Source organism: Pristiophorus japonicus, chromosome X (assembly GCF_044704955.1).
Source record: "Pristiophorus japonicus isolate sPriJap1 chromosome X, sPriJap1.hap1, whole genome shotgun sequence".
In the NCBI taxonomy this organism is placed as follows: Eukaryota; Metazoa; Chordata; class Chondrichthyes; family Pristiophoridae; genus Pristiophorus; species Pristiophorus japonicus.
Window position 1 is genome coordinate 40,061,140 of NC_092010.1, and position 22,109 is coordinate 40,083,248.

At 54.2% G+C, this 22,109-nt stretch overlaps 1 protein-coding gene across 1 annotated transcript in view; it reads right to left on the minus strand.

The window, feature by feature from the left end:
* LOC139240886 (kinesin heavy chain-like) overlaps positions 1-22,109 on the minus strand; it is an 89,532-nt gene that overhangs the window by 49,837 nt on the left and 17,586 nt on the right. The window contains exons 10-15 of the mRNA XM_070869391.1: positions 17,809-17,957; positions 13,759-13,907; positions 12,259-12,419; positions 7,600-7,668; positions 4,304-4,510; positions 2,136-2,272 (exon numbers count right to left, since the gene is read on the minus strand). Of these exons, the coding sequence (XP_070725492.1) occupies positions 2,136-2,272; positions 4,304-4,510; positions 7,600-7,668; positions 12,259-12,419; positions 13,759-13,907; positions 17,809-17,957 (872 nt within the window). The remainder of the gene's footprint in view (positions 1-2,135; positions 2,273-4,303; positions 4,511-7,599; positions 7,669-12,258; positions 12,420-13,758; positions 13,908-17,808; positions 17,958-22,109) is intronic.

Genomic DNA, 22,109 nt, shown 5'->3' on the forward strand with positions numbered 1-22,109 from the left:
GGGGGAGAGAAGGAAGGGGGGGAGAGAGGGAAGGGGGGGAGAGAGGGAAGGGGGGGAGAGAGGGAAGGGGGGAGAGAGGGAAGGAGGGAAGAGAGGGAGGGGAGAGAGGGAGGGGGAAATAAGAGGGAGGGAGAGATACAGAGACAGACAGACAGACAGACAGACAGAGAGAGGAAAGAGGAGAAAGAGAGAGAGAGACACACACGAGATATTTAGTTGGGATACTGAACTCAACACTGGACTGAACACCCCACGGGTCGAAGGACAGACTGACTGAGACACAGGGCAGTGCCAGTTCATCCCATTACAGGTCACCAGGACTGTTGGGACACCTGCCCACCCAGGACCCGACAGGTGAACCCCACCACAGTCAAATAGCTGTCCCTCCCTGGGCTTACGGCCGCCGCAAGGTTAGCCGGAACCTCAACAACAACTGGTATCTGTACATCCCAAGCTTTTCACCGAGCCACATGAGGAGATATTAGGGACAGGTGACCAAAAGCTCGGTCAAAGAGGGAGGTTTTAAGGAGCGTCTTAAAGGAGGAGGGGGAGGTGGAGAGGTTCAGCGGAGTTCCAAAGCTTGGGGCCCAGGCAGCTGAAGGCACAGTCACCAATGGTGGAGCGATGGAAATCAGGGTATATAGCTCAAGAGGCCAGAATTGGCAGAGGGCAGAGATCTCGAAGGGTCACAGGGGCTGGGGTCGGTTACGGCGATAGTGAAAAGGCAAGGAGGCCATGGAGGAATCTGAAAGCAAGGAGTCTCCGGGAGTGTGTCGGTGTTTACAGGGAGTCCCCGGGAGTGTGTCGGTGTTTACAGGGAGTCCCCGGGAGTGTGTCGGTGTTTACAGGGAGTCCCCGGGAGTGTGTCGGTGTTTAGAGAGTCCCTGGGAGTGTGTCAGTATTTACAGGGGCTCCCCGGGAGTGTGTCGGTGTTTACAGGGAGTCCCCGGGAGTGTGTCAGTATTTACAGAGAGTCCCCTGGGGAATGTGTCAGTATTTAGACGGGGTCCCCGGGGAGTGTGTCAGTATTTACAGGGGATCCCCGGGAGTGTGTCAGTATTTACAGGGGATCCCCGGGAGTGTGTCAGTATTTACAGGGGATCCCCGGGGAGTGTGTCAGTATTTACAGGTGGTCCACGGGAGTGTGTCAGTATTTACAGGGTGTCCCCGGGGAATGTGTCAGTATTTACAGGGAGTCCCCGGGGAGTGTGTCAGTATTTACAGGGGGGGTCCCCGGGGAGTGTGTCAGTATTTACAGGGGATCCCCGGGGAGTGTGTCAGTATTTACAGGGGGGGTCCCCGGGGAATGTGTCAGTATTTACAGGGAGTCCCCGGGGAATGTGTCAGTATTTACAGGGGATCCCTGGGGAATGTGTCAGTATTTACAGGGGGTCCCCGGGGAGTGTCAGTATTTACAGGGGATCCCCGGGGAGTGTGTCAGTATTTATAGGGGGTCCCCGGGGAGTGTGTCAGTATTTACAGGGGGTCCCCGGGAGTGTGTCAGTATTTACAGTGGGTCCCCGGGAGTGTGTCAGTATTTACAGGGGGTCCCCGGGGAATGTGTCAGTATTTACAGGGGATCCCCGGGGAGTGTGTCAGTATTTACAGGGGGTCCCCGAGAGTGTGTCAGTATTTACAGTGGGTCCCCGGGAGTGTGTCAGTATTTACAGGGGGTCCCCGGGAGTGTGTCAGTATTTACAGTGGGTCCCCGGGAGTGTGTCAGTATTTACAGGGGATCCCCGGGGAGTGTGTCAGTATTTACAGTGGGTCCCCGGGAGTGTGTCAGTATTTACAGGGGGGGTCCCCGGGGAGTGTGTCAGTATTTACAGGGGGGGTCCCCGGGGAGTGTGTCAGTATTTACAGGGGGTCCCCCCGGGGAATGTGTCAGTATTTACAGGGGGGGTCCCCGGGAGTGTGTCAGTATTTACAGGGGGGTCCCCGGGGAGTGTGTCAGTATTTACAGTGGGTCCCCGGGGAATGTGTCAGTATTTACAGGGGGGGTCCCCGGGAGTGTGTCAGTATTTACAGGGGGGGTCCCCGGGGAGTGTGTCAGTATTTACTGGGGGGGTCCCCGGGGAGTGTGTCAGTATTTAGACGGGGTCCCCTGTAGCAGTCGATCACTCACCACTTTCCACTCCCCATTGCCCACAATGCTGTTGAAATCGCTGAGATCTTTGAGCAGTGTGTTCAGCACCTCTGCAACCCGTTTCTTCTGATGGTTGCTCAGTTCGTGGGTGTGCTGGAGCTCAGATTCCAAGGTTATCAGCGTCGCCTTTAGCCCAGGACAGGAACAGGAAATGGGGACGGGAGACACAGCATTGTGAATATGGAGATGTAATCCTCTCCCATACAATTACACAGAAATTATATTCAGCACCACCGCTCCGTGCTGGTGTTTATGTCCCACTCGAGCACCCTCCCACCCCTCCTCCATCTCACCCCATCACCATATCCCTCTATTCCCTTTCTCCCCCGTGTGTTTATCCAGCCTCCCCTTAAATACATCGATACTATTCGCCTCAACCCCTCCCTGTGGCAGCGAGTGCCACATTGTCACCCCGCTCTGGGTAAAGAGGTTTCTCCTGAATTCCCCATTGGGTTTATCAGTGACTGTCTGATATTGATGGCCCCGAGTTCTGGTCTCCCCCACAAGTGGAAACATCTTCTCTACGTCTACCCTATCGAAACATTTCATGATTTTAAAGATCTGTCATGTCATCTCTCAGCCTTCTCTTTTCTAGAACAAAGAGCCCCGGCCTGTTCAATCTTTCTTGATAGTTATAAACCTCTCAGTTCTGGTATCGATGATTGTAAATCGTTTTTGCACCTTCTCCAGTGCCTCTTTATCTTTTTATAATATGGAGACCAGAACTGTGCACAGTGCTCGCAGTGTGGTCTAACCCAGGTATATGGAGACCAGAACTGTGCACAGTGCTCCCAGTGTGGTCTAACCCAGGTATATGGAGACCAGAACTGTACACAGTGCTCCCAGTGTGGTCTAACCCAGGTATATGGAGACCAGAACTGTGCACAGTGCTCCCAGTGTGGTCTAACCCAGGTATATGGAGACCAGAACTGTGCACAGTGCTCCCAGTGTGGTCTAACCCAGGTATATGGGGACCAGAACTGTGCACGGTGCTCCCAGTGTGGTCTAACCAAGGTTCGATACAGGTTTAACATAACTTCTCTGCTTTTCAATTCTATCCCTCTCGAAATGAATTCCAGCGCTGGGTTTGCTATATTTATGGCCTTATTACCCTATGTTTCTACTTTTACTGATTTGTGTCTCTGTACCCAGAGATCCCTCTACCCCAGTTAGACTTATGATCCAAGGCGTTTGTGGGCTCTTTATTTCCCTTCACATTCTCCCATATCTTCAATTCCTGGTGGCCGGAATCATCTGTAGCACCTGTGAGGCCAATATTATCCTACTCTCCTTCAGTGCCCAGAGCTGCATGTAGTAAATCCAGCTGGAACATTCCTGGTGCAGTGCTGAGGGAGCGGCGTGCTGTCGGAGGGGCGGTACTGAGGGAGCGCCGCACTGTCGGAGGGGCAGTACTGAGGGAGCGCCGCACTGTCGGAGGGGCAGTACTGAGGGAGCGCCGCACTGTCGGAGGGGCAGTACTGAGGGAGCGCCGCACTGTCGGAGGGGCAGTACTGAGGGAGCGCCGCACTGTCGGAGGGGCAGTACTGAGGGAGCGCCGCGCTGTCGGAGGGGCAGTACTGAGGGAGTGCCGCACTGTCGGAGGGGCGGTACTGAGGGCGCGCCGCACTGTCGGAGGGGCAGTACTGAGGGAGCGCCGTGCTGTCGGAGGGGCAGTACTGAGGGAGTGCCGCACTGTCGGAGGGGCAGTACCGAGGGAGCGCCGCACTGTCGGAGGGGCAGTACTGAGGGAGCCCCGCACTGTCGGAGGGGCAGTACTGAGGGAGCGCCGCGCTGTCGGAGGGGCAGTACTGAGGGAGCGCCGCACTGTCGGAGGGGCGGTACTGAGGGAGCGCCGCACTGTCGGAGGGGCAGTACTGAGGGAGCGCCGCACTGTCGGAGGGGCGGTACTGAGGGAGCGCCGCACTGTCGGAGGGGCAGTACTGAGGGAGCGCCGCACTGTCGGAGGGGCGGTACTGAGGGAGCGCCGCACTGTCGGAGGGGCGGTACTGAGGGAGCGCCGCACTGTCGGAGGGGCAGTACTGAGGGAGCGCCGCACTGTCGGAGGGGCAGTACTGAGGGAGCGCCGCACTGTCGGAGGGGCGGTACTGAGGGAGCGCCGCACTGTCGGAGGGGCAGTACTGAGGGAGCGCCGCTCACCATTTTCTTGGCCAGCTCGTCAGTCAGCAGCCGGTTCTGATTGCTCATCTCCTCCACCTCCTGCGACTTCTGGTCGTAGTTGACAGCCAGCTCTTCCAGGGCCTGCAGCACCTCCTTCACCTCCTCCTTGGCGCTGTCGTTCTCCGTCTGCAGCCGGCTCAGCTCCTCTTGAATCTTCTCGTTGTCGCCGCGGGTCGAAGCCAGGAGCTATGCAGGCGGGGGGGGGGGGGGGGGAGGGGGGGGGGGGGAGGGGATGAGCAACAGAGGCACAGATGGGCAATTAAACTCTCACAACTGTAGAATCGCACAGCGCAGAACGTGGCCGTTCAGCCCATCAGGCCAACGCCGGCTCGTTCAAAGAGCCGTCCAACTTGACCCACTCTTCCACATTACAACACTGACTACACTCCAAAACTACTTCATTGGCTGTATGACAGGCACTATGCAAATGCAAGTCTTTCATTCTCTTGGTCTCTCCCTCCCTCTCTCCCTCTCTCCCTCTTCCCCCCCCCCCCTCTCTCTTCCCTCACCCTTCCCCCACCTCTCCCTCTCCGCAGTCCTGCAAATCTTCTTCCCTTCCAAGTATTTAGAGAATCATACAAGTTTACAGCATGGAAGGAGGCCATTTCGGCCCATCGTGTCCGCGCCGGCCGACCAAGAGCTACCCAGCCTAATCTCACTTTCCCGCTCTCGGTCCGTAGCCCTGTAGGTTACAGCACTTCAAGTGCACATCCAAATGTGGTGAGGGTTTCTGCCTCTACCACCCTTTCAGGCCGTGAGTTCCACCCCAGACCCCCACCACCCTCTGGGTGAAGACATTTCCCCTCAAATCCTCTCTAAACCTTCCCCCAATTACTTTAAATTTGTGCCCCCTGGTTGTTGACCCCAAGGGAAACAGGTCCTTCCTATCCACTCTATCCAGGCCCCTCATCATTTTATACACCTCAATCAGGTCTCCCCTCAGCCTCCTCTGTTCCAAAAAACAAACCCAGCCTATCCAATCTTTCCTCATCGCTAAATTCTCCAGTCCCGGCAACATTCTGGTAAATCTCCTCTGTACCCTCTCCAGTGCAACATCCTGGTAAATCTCCTCTGTACCCTCTCCAGTGCAATCACATCCTGGTAAATCTCCTCTGTACCCTCTCCAGTGCAACATCCTGGTAAATCTCCTCTGTACCCTCTCTAGTGCAACATCCTGGTAAATCTCCTCTGTACCCTCTCCATTGCAACATCCTGGTAAATCTCCTCTGTACTCTCTCTAGTGCAACATCCTGGTAAATCTCCTCTGTACCCTCTCCAGTGCAACATCCTGGTAAATCTCCTCTGTACCCTCTCCAGTGCAACATCCTGGTAAATCTCCTCTGTACTCTCTCTAGTGCAACATCCTGGTAAATCTCCTCTGTACCCTCTCTAGTGCAACATCCTGGTAAATCTCCTCTGCACCCTCTCCAGTGCAATCACATCCTGGTAAATCTCCTCTGTACCCTCTCCAGTGCAACATCCTGGTAAATCTCCTCTGTGCCCTCTCCAGTGCAACATCCTGGTAAATCTCCTCTGTACCCTCTCCAGTGCAACATCCTGGTAAATCTCCTCTGTACCCTCTCCAGTGCAACATCCTGGTAAATCTCCTCTGTACCCTCTCCAGTGCAATCACATCCTTCCTGTAATGTGGTGACCAGAACTGCATGCAGTACTCCAGCTGTGGCCTAACCAGTGTTTTATACAGTTCAAGCATAACCCTCCCTGCTCTTGTATTCCATGCCTCGGCCAATAAAGGCAAGTATTCCGTATGCCTTCTTAACCACCTTATCCACCTGGCCTGCTACCTTCAGAGATCTGTGGACCTGCACTCCAAGGTCCCTCTGTTCCTCTTACCCAATTCCCGGTTTGAAAGTCACGATTGAATCTGCTCCCACCGCCCTTTCAGGCAGCGCGTTCCCGATCACAACAACTCGCTGCGTAAACACATTCTCCCCATCGCCCCCTCTGGTTCCATCGCCGATTATCGTCAATCTGTGTCCCTCTGGTTAATGACCTTCACGCAAGTAGAAACAGTTTCTGGTGGTCGACTTGTATCGAACCCCAGTAACCACTGGTGGCAGTGCGCTGGTCATAGAGGGATTGGCGCAGTCAGAACCAAACATTGTACCTTTCATCGAGGGAGCCGAGTGTACTCAATAAGAACACAAGAATTCGGAGCAGGAGTCGGCCATTCGGCCCCTCGAGCCTGCTCCGCCATTCAATATCACGGCTGATCTTCGACCTCAACTCCACCTTCCCGCCCGATCCCCATAACCCTCGATTCCCCGAGACTCGAAAACTCTATTGATCCCAGCCTTGAATATACTCAACGACTGAGTCTCCACAGCCCTCTGGGGCAGAGAATTCCAAAGATCCACCACCCTCTGAGTGAAGAAATTCCTCCTCATCGCAGTCCTAAATGGCCGACCCCTTATCCTGAGTTTGTGACCCCTGGTTCTAGACTCCCCAGCCCGGGGGAAACACCCTCCCTGCATCTACCCTGTCAATCCCCCTCAGAATCTAGTATGTTTCAATGAGATCACCTCTCATTCGTCTGAACTCCAGAGAGTATGGGCCCAGTCTACACAATCTCTCCTCATAGGACAATCCCCCCATCCCAGGAATCAGTCTGGTGCACCGTCCCCAAGGCAAGTATAGCCTTCCTTAGATAAGGAGTCCAGAACTGTGCGCAGTACTCCAGGTGTGGTCTCACCAAGGCCCTATACAATTGTAGCAAGCCTTCCTTACTCTTATACTCCAAACCCCTGGCAATAAAGAACAACATGCCATTTGCCTTCTTTATTGCTTGCTGTACCTGCAGGGTAACTTTGTGTTTCTTGCACAAGGACACACAAATCTCTCTGAACACCTACATTTAAAAAATATTGTTTTCTATTCTTCCTCACAAAGTGAATAACCTCACGGTTCCCCACATTAAACTCCATCTGCCACCTCACTGCCCACTCACTCAGTCTATCTATAATCCCTTTGCAGACGCTGTGCGTTCTCCTTATCCGATCCCCCTTCTCATCCCAGCAATCAATCTTGTGAACCTCCGTTGTACCAACTCCATGGCAAGTACATCCTTTCCGAGATAAAGCATGGAGCCTATCCCAAGCATTGTGCAATGGGAATGGGGTAGAGCTAGCCCCAACCCACGTCCAATGGGAATGGGGCAAGAGCAGACATTCAGCGTTCCTCGACGCGCAACATCTGCTCGCTCTTGCCACGGGGCTCCCAGGGCTCGGGTTTGGCCGAGACCATCATCTGCGTACCTCGTCTTGATCCAACATCTGGCACTTGAGTTTTTCCACCATCTGGCTGTGCAGGTGGATGTCGTCATCCTGGGAGCACACAAAAATAGAGAAGGTCTCCATGTCAAGGGCACCAAAGCAATCATCACCACCACTCCCCCCACACTACCTTGGAACATCCCTGCGCAAATTACAGGAGCATCGGAACAGGAGGAGGCCGTTCAGCACCCCTCACTCCCTCGAGCCTGTTACATTAGGAACAAGAGGAGGCCATTCAGCCCCTCGAGCCTGTTACATTAGGAACAAGAGGAGGCCATTCAGCCCCTCGAGCCTCTTACATTAGGAACAAGAGGAGGCCATTCAGCCCCTTGAGCCTGATACATTAAGAACAGGAGGAGTCCATTCAGCCCCTCGAGCCTGTTACATTAGGAACAAGAGGAGGCCATTCAGGCCCTCGAGCCTGTTACATTAGGAACAGGAGGAGGCCATTCAGCCCCTCGAGCCTGTTCCATTAGGAACAGGAGGAGGCCATTCAGCCCCTCGAGCCTGTTACACAGGAACAGGAGGAGGCCATTCAGCCCCTCGAGCCTGTTCCACCATTCAATGAGATTGTGGCTGACCTGTGACCTAACCCCATATACCTGCCTTTGCCTCATATCCCTTAATACCCTTTGGTTAACAGAAATCTATCAATCTCGGATTTAAAATTAACAATTGGCCCCCCCGCATCAATTCCCGTTTGCGGAAGAGAGTCCCAAACCTCTCCCACCCTTTGTGTGTAGAAATGTTTCCCAACTTCACTCCTGAAAGGTCTGGCTCTAATTTTCAGACTCTGCCCCTAGTCCCAGACTCCCCAACCAGCGGGAACAGTTTCTCTCTCTCTACTCTATCTGTTCCCCGAAATATCCTGAAAACTTCCATCAGATCACCCCCTTAACCTTCTAAATCCCGGGGAACACAACCCCAGTTTGTGTAATCTCCCCTCGTAATGTAACCCTTGGAGTGCGGGTAACATTCTGGTAAACCCACACTGCACTCCCTCCGAGCCCAATATATCCTCCCTATTTGTCTTTGTCTCTTTGTCTTTTCTTTGTCTCCAATGGCAGCTGGTAATTATCCTGCCATTCACACCCTATCTAGACTCAACTTTTTCTAACTCCTGCCATTACCATCTCAAGTCGGCCCATCATCCCTTGTCTCTCTAATCTCTCCCACCTTCCACCCTATCACAGACCTTCCCTTTGGTTCGTCCCTCCCCTCCCCCTCTCAGTGCTCATTAAGAACGTGTACTTTATTCGAACATTCGCCAGTTCTGACGAAGGGTCACAGACCCGAAATATTAACTCTGTTCCTCTCTCCACAGATGCTGCCTGACCTGCTGAGTATTTCCAGCATTTTCTGTTTGTATTTCAGATTCCTGCATTCCACAATATTTTCCATAAGAACATCAGAAATAGGAGCAGGAGTCGGCCATTCGGCCCCTCGAGCCTGCTCCACCATTTAATACGACCATGGCTGATCCGATCATGGACTCAGCTCCACTTCCCCGCCCGCTCCCCATAACCCTTCACTCCCTTATCGCTCAAAAATCTGTCTATCTCCACCTTAAATATATTCAATGTCCCAGCCTCCACAGCTCTCTGGGGCAGAGAATTCCACAGATTTACAACCCTCTGAGAGAAGAAATTCCTCCTCATCTCAGTTTTAAATGGGCGGCCCCTTATTCTAAGACCATGCCCCCTAGTTCTAGATTCCCCCACGAGGGGAAATATCCTCTCTGCATCCACCTTGTCGAGCCCCCTCATAATCTTATACGTTTCGATAAGATCACCTCTCATTCTTCTAAACTCAAATGAGTAGAGGCCCAACCTACTCAACCTTTCTTCATAAGTCAACCCCCTCATCTGCGGAATCAACCGAGTGAACCTTCTCTGAACTGCTTCCAAAGCAAGTATATCCTTTCGTAAATACGGAGAGCAAAACTGCACGCAGTACTCCAGGTGTGGCCTCACCAATACCCTGTATAACTGGAGCAAGACTTCCCTGCTTTTATACTCCATCCCCTTTGCAATAAAGGCCAAGATACCATTGGCCTTCCTGATCACTTGCTGTACCTGCATACTAACCTTTTGTGTTTCATACACAAGAACCCCCAGATTAATCTGTACTACAGTATTTTGTAATCGCTTCCCATTTAAATAATAATTTGCATTTTTATTTTTCCTACCAAAGTGGATAACCTCACACTTTCCCACATTATACCCCATCTGCCAAATGTTTGCCCACTCACTTCGCCTGTCTATATCCCTTTGCAGATTTTTTTGTGTCCTCCTCACAATTTGCTTTCCCACTTATCAGCAAATTTGTCTACGTTACACTTGGTCACTTCATCCAAGTTATTAATATAGATTGTAAATCGTTAAGGCCCCAGCACCGATCCCTGCGGCACCCCACTAGTTAGTTTGCCAATCTGAAAATGACCCATTTATCCCGACTCTGTTTTCTGTTCGTTAGCCAATCCTCTATACACGCTAATATATTACCCCCAACCCCGTGAGGTCTTATCTTGTGCTGTAATCTTTTGTGTGGGCACCTTACTGAATGCCTTCTGGAAATCCAAATACACCACATCCACTGGTTCCCCTTTATCCACTCTGCTCATTACACCTTCTAAGAACTCCAGCAAATTTGTCAAACATGATTTCCCTTTCATAAAACCATGCTGACTCTGCTTGACTGCAGTATGATTTTCTAAATGTCCTGCTACTGCTTCCTTAATAATGGACTCCAACATTTTCCCAACCACAGATGTTAGGCTAACTGGTCTATAGTTTCCTGCTTTCTGTCTGCCTCCTTTCTTAAATAGGGGCGTTACATTTGCAGTTTTCCAATCTACTGGGACCTCTCCAGAATCCAGGGAATATTGGTAAATTACAACCAATGCATCCACTATCTCTGCAGCCACTTCTTTTAAGACCCGAGGATGCAAGCCATCAGGTCCAGGGGACATGTCCGCCTTTAGTCCCATTAGTTTGCCGAGTACTTTATCTCAAGTGATAGTGATTGTTTTAAGTTTCCCCTCCCCCCCTCCCGCAATAAGCTCCTTGATTATCAACAATTGGATGTTTTTAGTGTCCTCTCCTGTGAAGATAGAGTGGATAGGAAGGACCTGCTTCCCTTGGCAGAGGGGTCAACAACCAGGGTAGCATAGAGTTAAACTAATTGGGGGGAGGTTTAGAGGGGATTTGAGGGGGAATTTCTTCACCCAGAGGGTGGTGGGGGTCTGGGGTGGAACTCACGGCCTGAAAGGGTGGTAGAGGCAGAAACCCTCACCACATTTGGATGTGCACTTGAAGTGCCGTAACCTACAGGGCTACGGACCGAGAGCGGGAAAGTGGGATTAGGCTGGGTAGCTCTTGGTCGGCCGGCACGGACACAATGGGCCAAAATTGTTATGTTCAGAATAACTCCGCAAGACTGTGTTGTCAGCTCAAACCACTGTGACCTTGCTCTCTTTAATGTAACTCCAAAGTGAGGAAGTAATATGGTGGACTGCCTTTTATACCAGCTTGCCCAAGGTGCACAGGTGACCCTTAGGTTTCCCACAGGTGTGCCCCCTGGTGGCAAGTCTGACACATTGGTGAGGTTTGCATACATAACACAAAGATTAGTGGGAAAGCGGGTTGTGTAGAGGACACAGAGAGGCTGCAAAGAGATTTAGATAGGTTAAGCGAATGGGCTAAGGTTTGGCAGATGGAATACAATGTCGGAAAGTGTGAGGTCATCCACCTTGGAAAAAAAAAACAGTAAAAGGGAATATTATTTGAATGGGGAGAAATTACAACATGCTGCGGTGCAGAGGGACCTGGGGGTCCTTGTGCATGAATCCCAAAAAGTTAGTTTGCTGGTACAGCAGGTAATCAGGAAGGCGAATGGAATGTTGGCCTTCATTGCGAGAGGGATGGAGTACAAAAGCAGGGAGGTCCTGCTGCAACTGTACAGGGTATTGGTGAGGCCGCACCTGGAGTACTGCGTGCAGTTTTGGGTCACCTTATTTCAGGAAGGATATACTGGCTTTGGAGGGGGTACAGAGACGATTCACGAGGCTGATTCCGGAGATGAGGGGGTTACCTTATGATGATAGATTGAGTAGACTGGGTCTTTACTCGTTTGAGTTCAGAAGGATGAGGGGTGATCTTATAGAAACATTTAAAATCATGAAAGGGATAGACAAGATAGAGGCGGAGAGGTTGTTTCCACTGGTCGGGGAGACTAGAACTAGGGGGCACAGCCTCAAAATAAGGAGGAGCCAATTTAAAACCGAGTTGAGAAGGAATTTCTTCTCCCAGAGGGTTGTGAATCTGTGGAATTCTCTGCCCAAGGAAGCAGTTGAGGCTAGCTCATTGAATGTATTCAAGTCACAGATAGGTAGATTTTTAACCAATAAGGGAATTAAGGGTTACGGGGAGCGGGCGGGTAAGTGGAGCTGAGTCCACGGCCAGATCAGCCATGATCTTGTTGAATGGCGGAGCAGGCTCGAGGGGCTAGATGGCCTACTCCTGTTCCTAATTCTTATGTTCTTATAACAGAAATGGCCTCCTTCTGTGCTGTAAATGTCGACGATTCTATGTTTCTCAGCTCCGGGGACCCTGACCCCTGCTTCCGCCCCCCCCCCCTTACCTTGTCGTCCAGGTGTTTGTAGAGCTTGCGTATCTCCTCCTCATACTTGCGTCTCTCCTCGTCCGAGATGTGGATGACGATGGACGAGTTGTCCGCCACCGGGGTGACCTCGCACAGCTCCTCTGTCTCGGGCAGCTGCTCGTTTTCCGGAACGTTCTCCCCTGCACGGGGCGAAAGGAGATCTCAATCACGCGCGTTAATTTATCGCGGGACTTCCATTTCCCTCGTGTCCCAAAATACCTTACAGCCAATGAAGGAATTTTGAAGTGCGGTCGCTGTAGGAAGCGCAGCAGCCAAATTTGTGCACAGCAAGATCCCATAAACAGAAATGCGATGATGACCCGATCGCCTGTTCTTTTACGTGTTGGTTGAAGGATAAATATTGGCCAGTACTCCCCATGCTCCTCTTTGAAATAGTGGCCATAGAATCTTTTACTTCCACCCAAGATGGCTGATGAGACATGGTCAATGACAACACATCTGACAGTACGGCGCTCCCTCAGTACTGCCCCTCCGACAGTGCGGCGCTCTCTCAGTACTGCCCCTCCGACAGTGCGGCGCTCCCTCAGTACCGCCCCTCCGACAGTGCGGCGCTCCCTCAGTACTGCCCCTCCGACAGTGCTGCGCTCCCTCAGTACTGCCCCTCCGACAGTGCGGCGCTCCCTCAGCACCGCCCCTCCGACAGTGCGGCACTCCCTCAGTATTGCCCCTCCGACAGTGCGGCGCTCCTTCAGTACTACCCCTCCGACAGTGCGGGGCTCCCTCAGTACTGCCCCTCCGACAGTGCGGCGCTCCCTCAGTACTGCCCCTCCGACAGTGCGGGGCTCCCTCAGCACCGCCCCTCCGACAGTGCGGCGCTCCCTCAGTACAGCCCCTCCGACAGTGCGGCGCTCCCTCAGTACAGCCCCTCCGACAGTGCGGCGCTCCCTCAGTACTGCCCCTCCGACAGTGCGGCGCTCCCTCAGTACTGCCCCTCCGACAGTGCGGCGCTCCCTCAGTACAGCCCCTCCGACAGTGCGGCGCTCCCTCAGTACTGCCCCTCCGACAGTGCGGCACTCCCTCAGTACTGCCCCTCCGACAGTGCGGCGCTCCCTCAGTACTGCCCCTCCGACAGTGCGGCGCTCCCTCAGTACTGCTTCCCCTTGGCGCTCCACTGGGAGTATCAGCCTAGATATTTGCGCTCAAAGTTGCTGGAGTGGGACTTGAACCCACGACCTTCTGACTCAGAGGCCAGGCGGCCCCCTCCAGGCTGCTCTGCCAGTCTATTGGACCGGGAGCCAATGTCGGTCAGCGACCGCTGGGGGGGAAGATGGGTGAAGGGGGCAGCAGAGTTGTGGGTGAGCTGATGGTTACGGACGCTGGAAGGTGGGAGGCTGACCAGGGCCGGGAGCCATTGTAGGTCAGCGAGAAATCCCACCCCTTCTCCCCGACCCCCCCACACTCTGCCCCGAGCCCCGATCGGAGATCACGAGTCGCGGTGATGTTCCGCCGCCCACATACCGTTGCGCCACCTGTTCAGCTCGGTCTCCAATCGACGGATGGTTTCCTTGTTGGTCTTGTTCTTCTCCTTCTCCTTCTGGTACTTCTTCTTCCATTCCTCGGCTGTCAGCTCTAGGTTGACGGAGGCAGTGTTCCTGATGGTCTTCGCCCTGGCGGAAAGGAAGGCAGCGGGTTACCGCCCTGTCCAGCGGGAGATCCGAGACTTGTACAACACGGGGAAATGAGATGATTTCACTTGGGGAGGTGCGACGTATGCACCTGCGAGCACGCTCATAGGTTTGTGGAGCTGTTGACAAGCGAGGGCGCCCCTGGAGATGGAGCACACGGTGTCCACCGGTACGCTCGCGGCCTTCTGCCAGAGGTGGGCGCCGGTGGGACTGGAGTGCATCATCACCCCAGGCAACCAAATTTTAATTTGAACCATGTCTGAAGTTTAATTTGTTTAAGTTTGTCGGTTTTAGTGTCCCCCTCCTTTTAGTCAGAGGGCACTTGTATAATGTGTGATTTTGGTGCCCTCAAAAAAAAACTTGTGTCTGTAATGCACTTATGAATGACTCCACGAGGCAATGTGTTGTACTCAAACTGTGGTGACCTTGGTCCTTTATCCGTATCTCCAGAGTGAGGCACAAGCAAGGTGGGCAGCCTTTTATACTGGGCCCTGCACACCTGTGCAGGTGACCCTCAGGTCTCCCACTGCAATGCCCTCTGGTGGACAGCCTCTGCCACAGGGGCAGCAAACTCCGGTCTCCACCAGTTGCACCCTCTAGTGGTGCCAGCATAGTATATACACAGTGTAAACCTTATTGATAGTACATCAGGTAACAAGTCCCCATCTTATGCGACTATACAGTGACTACACAGAGAGTATATCTAGAGTCTGCTTATATAACAAAAACAAAGAGGGCACTTGAAAAGTTTTTGGAATGTGACCGCCCCCCGCCCCCTCCATTTAATCAGGGGGCACTTGATTAATGTTTACAACAAAAATAGTTGTAGAGCTGTTGACGAGCCAGGAAGTCCCTGGAGATAGAGCACGCGGTGTCCACCGGTACGCTCGCGGCCTTCCGCGAGAGGTGGGCACCTGAGGGACTGGAGTGCATCTTCACCCCAACCCCCCCCTCCCCGCCGGCAACCAAATTTTAAATTTGATTTAAGATTACCGTCAAAAGTTTAATTTGTTTAATGTGTTGGTTTTAGTGCCCCAGCGCAAAATAGTTGTAGAGCTGTTGAAACCTGGGAGGCGTCCAGATCGCCATTCGAGGGCTGCCTGGTCTTTTGCCAGGAACTCATCAGGGTCTGGAACAAGGTTGCCTGCAAATGCAGTTCTCCCCCGTCTGGAGTGGCGGCTGTCCTTCGGGAACCGCTGCTCAGGAATCCGTACCTCCACAACCGCGGTTTAAGGTGGCAGGTGGTCAAGAGGGCTGTGTTTGGCAAGGTGACCAGGGTAGATGGCGGAGGAGCGGATTGGATGACACAAGAGCTGGCATGGTGCCTATCAGGGGAATACGTCCAGCGCGCGGCCAATGCCATCGAGTCAATAAAAACAGCACTGGGCCCTGACTCCGTTAGGTGTTGTGGAGGCACCAGCATGTGGGGCGATCCCGTCCGAACTGACCCCCGTCTGGACGGAATTCCTCATCGGCGCCAAGCCCCGAAACCTCGCTCGGGAGCCAGCGCCTCACAACTTGAGCCCCCTCCGGGAAATCCCCTCCTTTCAGTTCTGCGTGCAGGGAGGGTTTTCCTGTACGGGCTGCTCCTGCACACTCTCCACGTTGCCATCCTCGTCTGCCATCCGGACACCCCATGGCGCGCCATCTTGCTGTCCGGAGAAGGCGGGGGTCCCCGATGGAGTGCTCTCTACGCGGGAGTCCTCCAGTTATTTATTGGGGACTTGGCCTGGAGGGTGGTGCACGGGGCAGTCCCCTGCAATCGGTTTTTAAGTCGGTTCACGGACTCCCGGGCCGCCTGCAATTTCTGCGGTCTGGAGGAGTCCGTGTTCCACGTGTGTGTTCAGTGTGTGAGGTTGCAGCCCCCTCTTCCAATATTTGAAGGGGCTGCTCCTCAAATTCTGGCTGCACTTCAGTCCCACACTCCTGATCTTTGGGCACCCTGTGCGGAGGGGAGCGGGCAGGTCCGAGGGCCTCCTCGTAGGACTGCTCCTGGGCCTGGCCAAGGGGGCCATCAGCCGGTCCAGGCAGCGGGCGGTCGAGGGGGTCGTTCAGCCCCGACTGCCTGCCTCTCTTCCGCGGTTACATCCGAGCCAGGGTGTCCCTGGAGATGGAACACGCGGTGTCCACCGGTACGCTCGCGGCCTTCCGCGAGAAGTGGGCGCCGGAGGGACTGGAGTGCGTCATCACCCTCGGCAACGGAATCTTAATTTGAACCAGTTGACTGTCTAAAGTTTAATTTGTTTAAGTTTGTCGGTTTCAGTGCCCCAGCTACCCTCTCCCCCGCTCCTTTTATCCAGGGGGCACTTGATTTAACGTTTTATTGTTTTACAGATACAACAAAATAGTTGTAGAGCTGTTGAGTTGGGAGTGGCTTAGCCAGTCACGTGATCTTCACAAGACTCAATAAAACCCCAGCCAGTTGGGATCTCCACCTCCGAGGGTTGCGGAGGCTCAGCCGTTGAGTATATTCAATGCCGAGATCTATTGTTGGACACTGAGGGAACCGAGGGATATGGGAATCGGGTGGGAAAGTGGAGTTGAGGTACAAGATCAGCCATGATCTCATTGAATGGCAGAGCAGGCTCGAGGGGCCGAATGGCCCACCCCTGCTCCTATTTCTTATGTTATGTTCTTAAATTGTGGGGGTGTAACGAACCCCTCCGATGACCGGGACTCCGGGCTAATTGGAAAAAGGGGGAGGACAGACCCATGAGAGTTGGTTTGGTCATATGAACTGCTCCTGGAATCAGGGAGCAGTGCCGCACTGTCGGAGGGGCAGTACTGAGGGAGTGCCGCACTGTCGGAGGGGTGGTACTGAGGGAGTGCCGCACTGTCGGAGGGGCAGTACTGAGGGAGTGCCGCACTGTCGGAGGGGTGGTACTGAGGGAGTGCCGCACTGTCGGAGGGACGGTACTGAGGGAATGCCGCACTGTCGGAGGGGCAGTACTGAGGGAGTGCCGCACTGTCGGAGGGGCGGTACTGAGGCAGTGCCGCACTGTCGGAGGGGCGGTACTGAGGGAGTGCCGCACTGTCGGAGGGGCAGTACTGAGGGAGCACCGCACTGTCGGAGGGGGCAGTACTGAGCGAGCGCCGCACTGTCGGAGGGGCGGTACTGAGGGAGCGCCGCACTGTCGGAGAGGCAGTACTGAGGGAACGCCGCACTGTTGGAGGGGCGGTACTGAGGGAGCGCCGCACTGTCGGAGGGGCAGTACTGAGGGAGCGCCGCACTGTCGGAGGGGCGGTACTGAGGGAGCGCCGCACTGTCGGAGGGGCAGTACTGAGGGAGCGCCGCACTGTCGGAGGGGCAGTAATGAGGGAGCGCCGCACTGTCGGAGGGGCAGTACTGAGGGAGCGCCGCACTGTCGGAGGGGCAGTAATGAGGGAGCGCCGCACTGTCGGAGGGGCAGTAATGAGGGAGCGCCGCACTGTCGGAGGGGCAGTACTGAGAGAGTGCCGCACTGTCGGAGGGGCAGTAATGAGGGAGCGCCGCACTGTCGGAGGGGCAGTAATGAGGGAGCGCCGCACTGTCGGAGGGGCAGTACTGAGGGAGCGCCGCACTGTCGGAGGGGCAGTAATGAGGGAGCGCCGCACTGTCGGAGGGGCAGTACTGAGGGAGCGCCGCACTGTCGGAGGGGCAGTACTGAGGGAGCGCCGCACTGTCGGAGGGGCAGTACTGAGGGAGCGCCGCACCGGTACAAGATGAGGAGCTCAAGTCTCTGGAGTGGGGATTCGAACACACGACCTTCTGACTCAGGCGAGAGGGAGGGACTACTGCCCATGGCTTGACACTTTGAGTCAGAGAGAGCGAGACAGTCGTTGGGGAGACCTCATGGGGCTGAAGTATGTGAGCGTGGCGTTGTAGGTTAGGTTTATGCCCTACCTTTGCCCGAACATGAGTGTGGTTTTAGTCTCTGCATCGTTGTAACTGGATGGGGAGCAGCAGATAATGATGGTGGTTCTGCAGTTGCCTCCGAGCGAGTCCTGAAGGATGCGGGTCATCTTGCTGTCGCGATAAGGTACGTGGGTTTTCTGGAAAAGCAACGGAAAACATGCAGTACAAGAGTGAAGAAGTCTTTCTGCAATCATGTAGGGCAATGGTGAGACCACACCTGGAGTACTGTGCACAGTTCTGGTCTCTTCATACTCCCTCCCTCTCCCCAACTCCTGTCCGAGGCTGAACCAGACGGTTCACCACCTGGGCGTCATATTTCACCCGGAAATGAGCTTCCGGCCACATATCCACGGCATAACTAAACCCGCCTGTTTCCCCCCTCCGTAACATCGCCCGTCTCCACCCCCTGCCTCAGCTCATCCGCTGCTGAAACCCTCATCCGTGTCTCTGTTACCTCCAGACTTGACTATTCAAACGCACTCCTGGCCGGCCTCCCACATTCTACCCGACGTAAACTAGAGGTGATCCAAAACTCGGCTGTCCCCGTGTCCTAACTCGCACCGTGTCCCGCTCACCCATCACCCCCTGTGCTCACTGACCCCGTGTCCTAACTCGCACCGAGTCCCGCTCACCCATCACCCCCTGTGCTCGCTGACCCCGTGTCCTAACTCGCACCCAGTCCCACTCACCCATCACCCCCTGTGCTCACTGACCCCGTGTCCTAACTCGCACCCAGTCCCACTCACCCATCACCCCCTGTGCTCACTGTCCCCGTGTCCTAACTCACACCGAGTCCCGCTCACCCATCACCCCCTGTGCTCACTGCCCCGTGTCCTTACTCGCACCGAGTCCCGCTCACCCATCACCCCCTGTGCTCGCTGCCCCGTGTCCTAACTCGCACCGAGTCCCGCTTACCCATCACCCCCTGTGCTCACTGACCTGCATTGGCTCCCAGTTAAGCAACGCCTCGATTTCAAAATTCTCATCCTTGTTACAAATCCCTCCATGGCCCTCGCCCCCTCCCTATCTCTGTAACCTCCTCCAGCCCCGACACCCCTCCCTATCTCTGTAACCTCCTCCAGCCCCTACACCCCTCCCTATCTCTGTAACCCCCTCCAGCCCCCTACACCCCGAGATCTCTGCACTCCTCTAATTCTGCCCTCCTGACCATCCCTGATTATAATCGCTCCACCATCGGTGGCCGTGCCTTCTGTTGCCTGGGCCCCAAGCTCTGGAACTCCCTCCCTAAACCTCTCCACCTCTCTCTCCTCCTTCAAGAAGCTCCTTAAAACCGACCTCTCTGACCCAGCTTTTGGTCACCTGGCTATTTCTTCTTGGGTGGCTCGGTGTCAACTTTTTCAGTTTTGTCTTATAACATTCCTGTGAAGCACCTTGGGACGTTTTACTACGTTAAAAGCGCAATAGAAATAAAAGTTGTTGTTGTTTGGTGTCGAAGGGTATATTTGCCTTGGAGAGGGTGCAATGAAGGTTCACCAGACTGATTCCTGGACTGACAGGGTAGATGCAGGGAGGATGTTTCCCCCCGGGCTGGGGAGTCTAGAACCAGGGGTCACACAGTCTCAGGATAAGGGGTCGGCCATTTAGGACTGAGAGGAGGAGGAATTTCTTCACTCAGAGGGGGGTGAATCTTTGGAATTCTCTGCCCCAGAGGGCTGTGGAGGCTCAGTCGTTGAGTATATTCAAGGCTGAGATCGAGAGATTTTTGGATACTAAGGGAATCAGCAACAATAACTTGAATTTATCATCATCATTGGCGGTCCCTCGAGTCGAGATGACTTGCTTCCACATGAGTTCACAGGTGTTTCAATGAAGAACCTAATATTCCAGATCCCGAACTACAAGGGTAACAGATTAGGAAAAGGGGAGGTGCAACGAGACCTGGGTGTCATGGTACATCAGTCATTGAAGGTTGGCATTCAGATACAGCAGGCGGTTAAGAAAGCCAATGGTATGTTGACCTTCATAGCGAGGGGATTTGAGTACAGGGGCAGGGAGGTGTTGCTACAGTTGTACAGGGCCTTGGTGAGGCCACACCTGGAATATTGTGTACAGTTTTGGTCTCCTAACTTGAGGAAGGACATTCTTGCTATTGAGGGAGTGCAGCGAAGTTCACCAGACTGATTCCCGGGATGGCGGGACTGACATATCAAGAAAGACTGGATCAACTGGGCTTGTATTCACTGGAATTCAGAAGAATGAGAGGGGATCTCATCGAAACGTTTAAAATTCTGACGGATTTAGACAGGTTAGATGCAGGAACAATGTTCCCAATGTTGGGGAAGTCCAGAACCAGGGGTCACAGTCTAAGGATAAGGAGTAAGCCATTTAGGAGGAGGAATTTCTTCACCCAGAGAGTGGTAAACCTGTGGAATTCTCTACCGCAGAAAGTTGTTGAGGCCAATTCACTAAATATATTCAAAAAGGAGTTAGATGTAGTCCTTACTACTCGGGGGATCAAGGGGTATGGAGAGAAAGCAGGAATGGGGTACTGAAGTTGCATGTTCAGCCATGATCATATTGAATGGTGGTGCAGGCTCGAAGGGCCGAATGGCCTGCTCCTGCACCTATTTTCTATTTTTCTATGCCTGTGTTTGGATTATTTTAACGTGGGGTGACCGTTGTACACCAGCCACCACACGGGCTTGACAGAGCGAGGTCTTGGTCCAGTGGCAAGGGTTAACCAGGACGACTGGGGACCAGCTCTGCTGCACGGACCCAGTGCGCACACATAACTTGAATTTATATAGCACCTTTAACATAGTGAAACGTCCCAAGGTACTTCACAGGAGAATTATCCGGTAACAATTTGGCACCGAGCCGCACAAGTAGAAATTAGCGCAGGTGGCCAAAAGCTTAGTCAATGAGGTAAGTTTTAAGGAGTGTCTTGAAGGAGGAGAGAGAGGCGGAGAGGTTTAGGGAGGGAGTTCCAGAGCTTGGGGCCCAGGCAACAGAAGGCACGGCCACCGATGGTGGAGCGATTATAACCAAGGATGGTCAGGAGGGCAGAATTAGAGGAGCACAGATATCTCGGGGGGGTTGTGGGGCTGGAGGAGGTTACAGAGATAGGGAGGGGTGTAGGGGCTGGAGGAGGTTACAGAGATAGGGAGGAGAGCGAGGAGGCCACGGAGGGATTTGTAAATGAGGATGAGAATTTTGAAATTGAGGCGTTGCTTAACCGGGAGCCAATGTAGGACAGCGAGCACAGGTGGTGATGGGTGAGCGGGACTCGGTGCGAGTTAGGACACGGGGGTAGCGAGCACAGGGGGTGATGGGTGAGTGGGACTCGGTGCGAGTTAGGACACGGGGGCAGCGAGCACAGGGGGTGATGGGTGAGCGGGACTCGGTGCGAGTTAGGACACGGGGGCAGCGAGCACAGGGGGTGATGGGTGAGCGGGACTCGGTGCGAGTTAGGACACGGGGGCAGCGAGCACAGAAGTTGATGGGTGAGTGGGACTGGATGTGAGTTAGGACACGGGGGCAGTGAGCACAGGGGGTGATGGGTGAGCGGGACTCGGTGCGAGTTAGGACACGGGGGCAGCGAGCACAGAAGTTGATGGGTGAGTCAAGTCTAGAGGTAACAAAAAGCTGGGGAAGAGCGCGCTGTACAGGTTCAGATAAAATCATCATCATCATAGGCAGTCCCTCGGAATCGAGGAAGACTTGCTTCCACTCTTAGTGAGTCCTGAGGTGACTGAACAGACCAATACGGGAACCACAGTCCCTGTCACAGGTGGGACAGATAGACGTTGAGGGAAGGGGAGAGTGGGACTGGTTTGCCGCACGCTCCTTCCGCTGCCTGCGCTTGGTTTCTGCACGCTCTCGGCGACGAGACTCGAGGTGCTCAGCGCCCTCCCGGATGCACTCCCTCCACTTAGGGCGGACTGGTCTTTGGGCCAGGGACTCCCAGGTGTCGGTGGGGATGTTGCACTTTATCAGGGAGGCTTTGAGGGTGGTCCCTGTAACGTTTCCTCTGCCCACCTTTGGCTCGTTTGCCGTGAAGGAGTTCCGAGTAGAGCACTTGCTTTGGGGAGTCTCGTGTCTGGGGGAACCATGCAGACAATGTGGCCCTGCCCAGCGGAGCTGGTCGAGTGTGGTCAGTGCTTCGATGCTGGGGATGTTGGCCTGGTCGAGGACGCTAACGTTGGTGCGTCTGTCCTCCCAGGGTAGAACGTGGGAAGCCGGCCAGGAGTGCGTTGGAACGGTCAGAGTCTGGAGGTAATGAGGGGGGTGGGGATCGGACGGGAAGGTGGGGTTGAGGTCAAAGATCA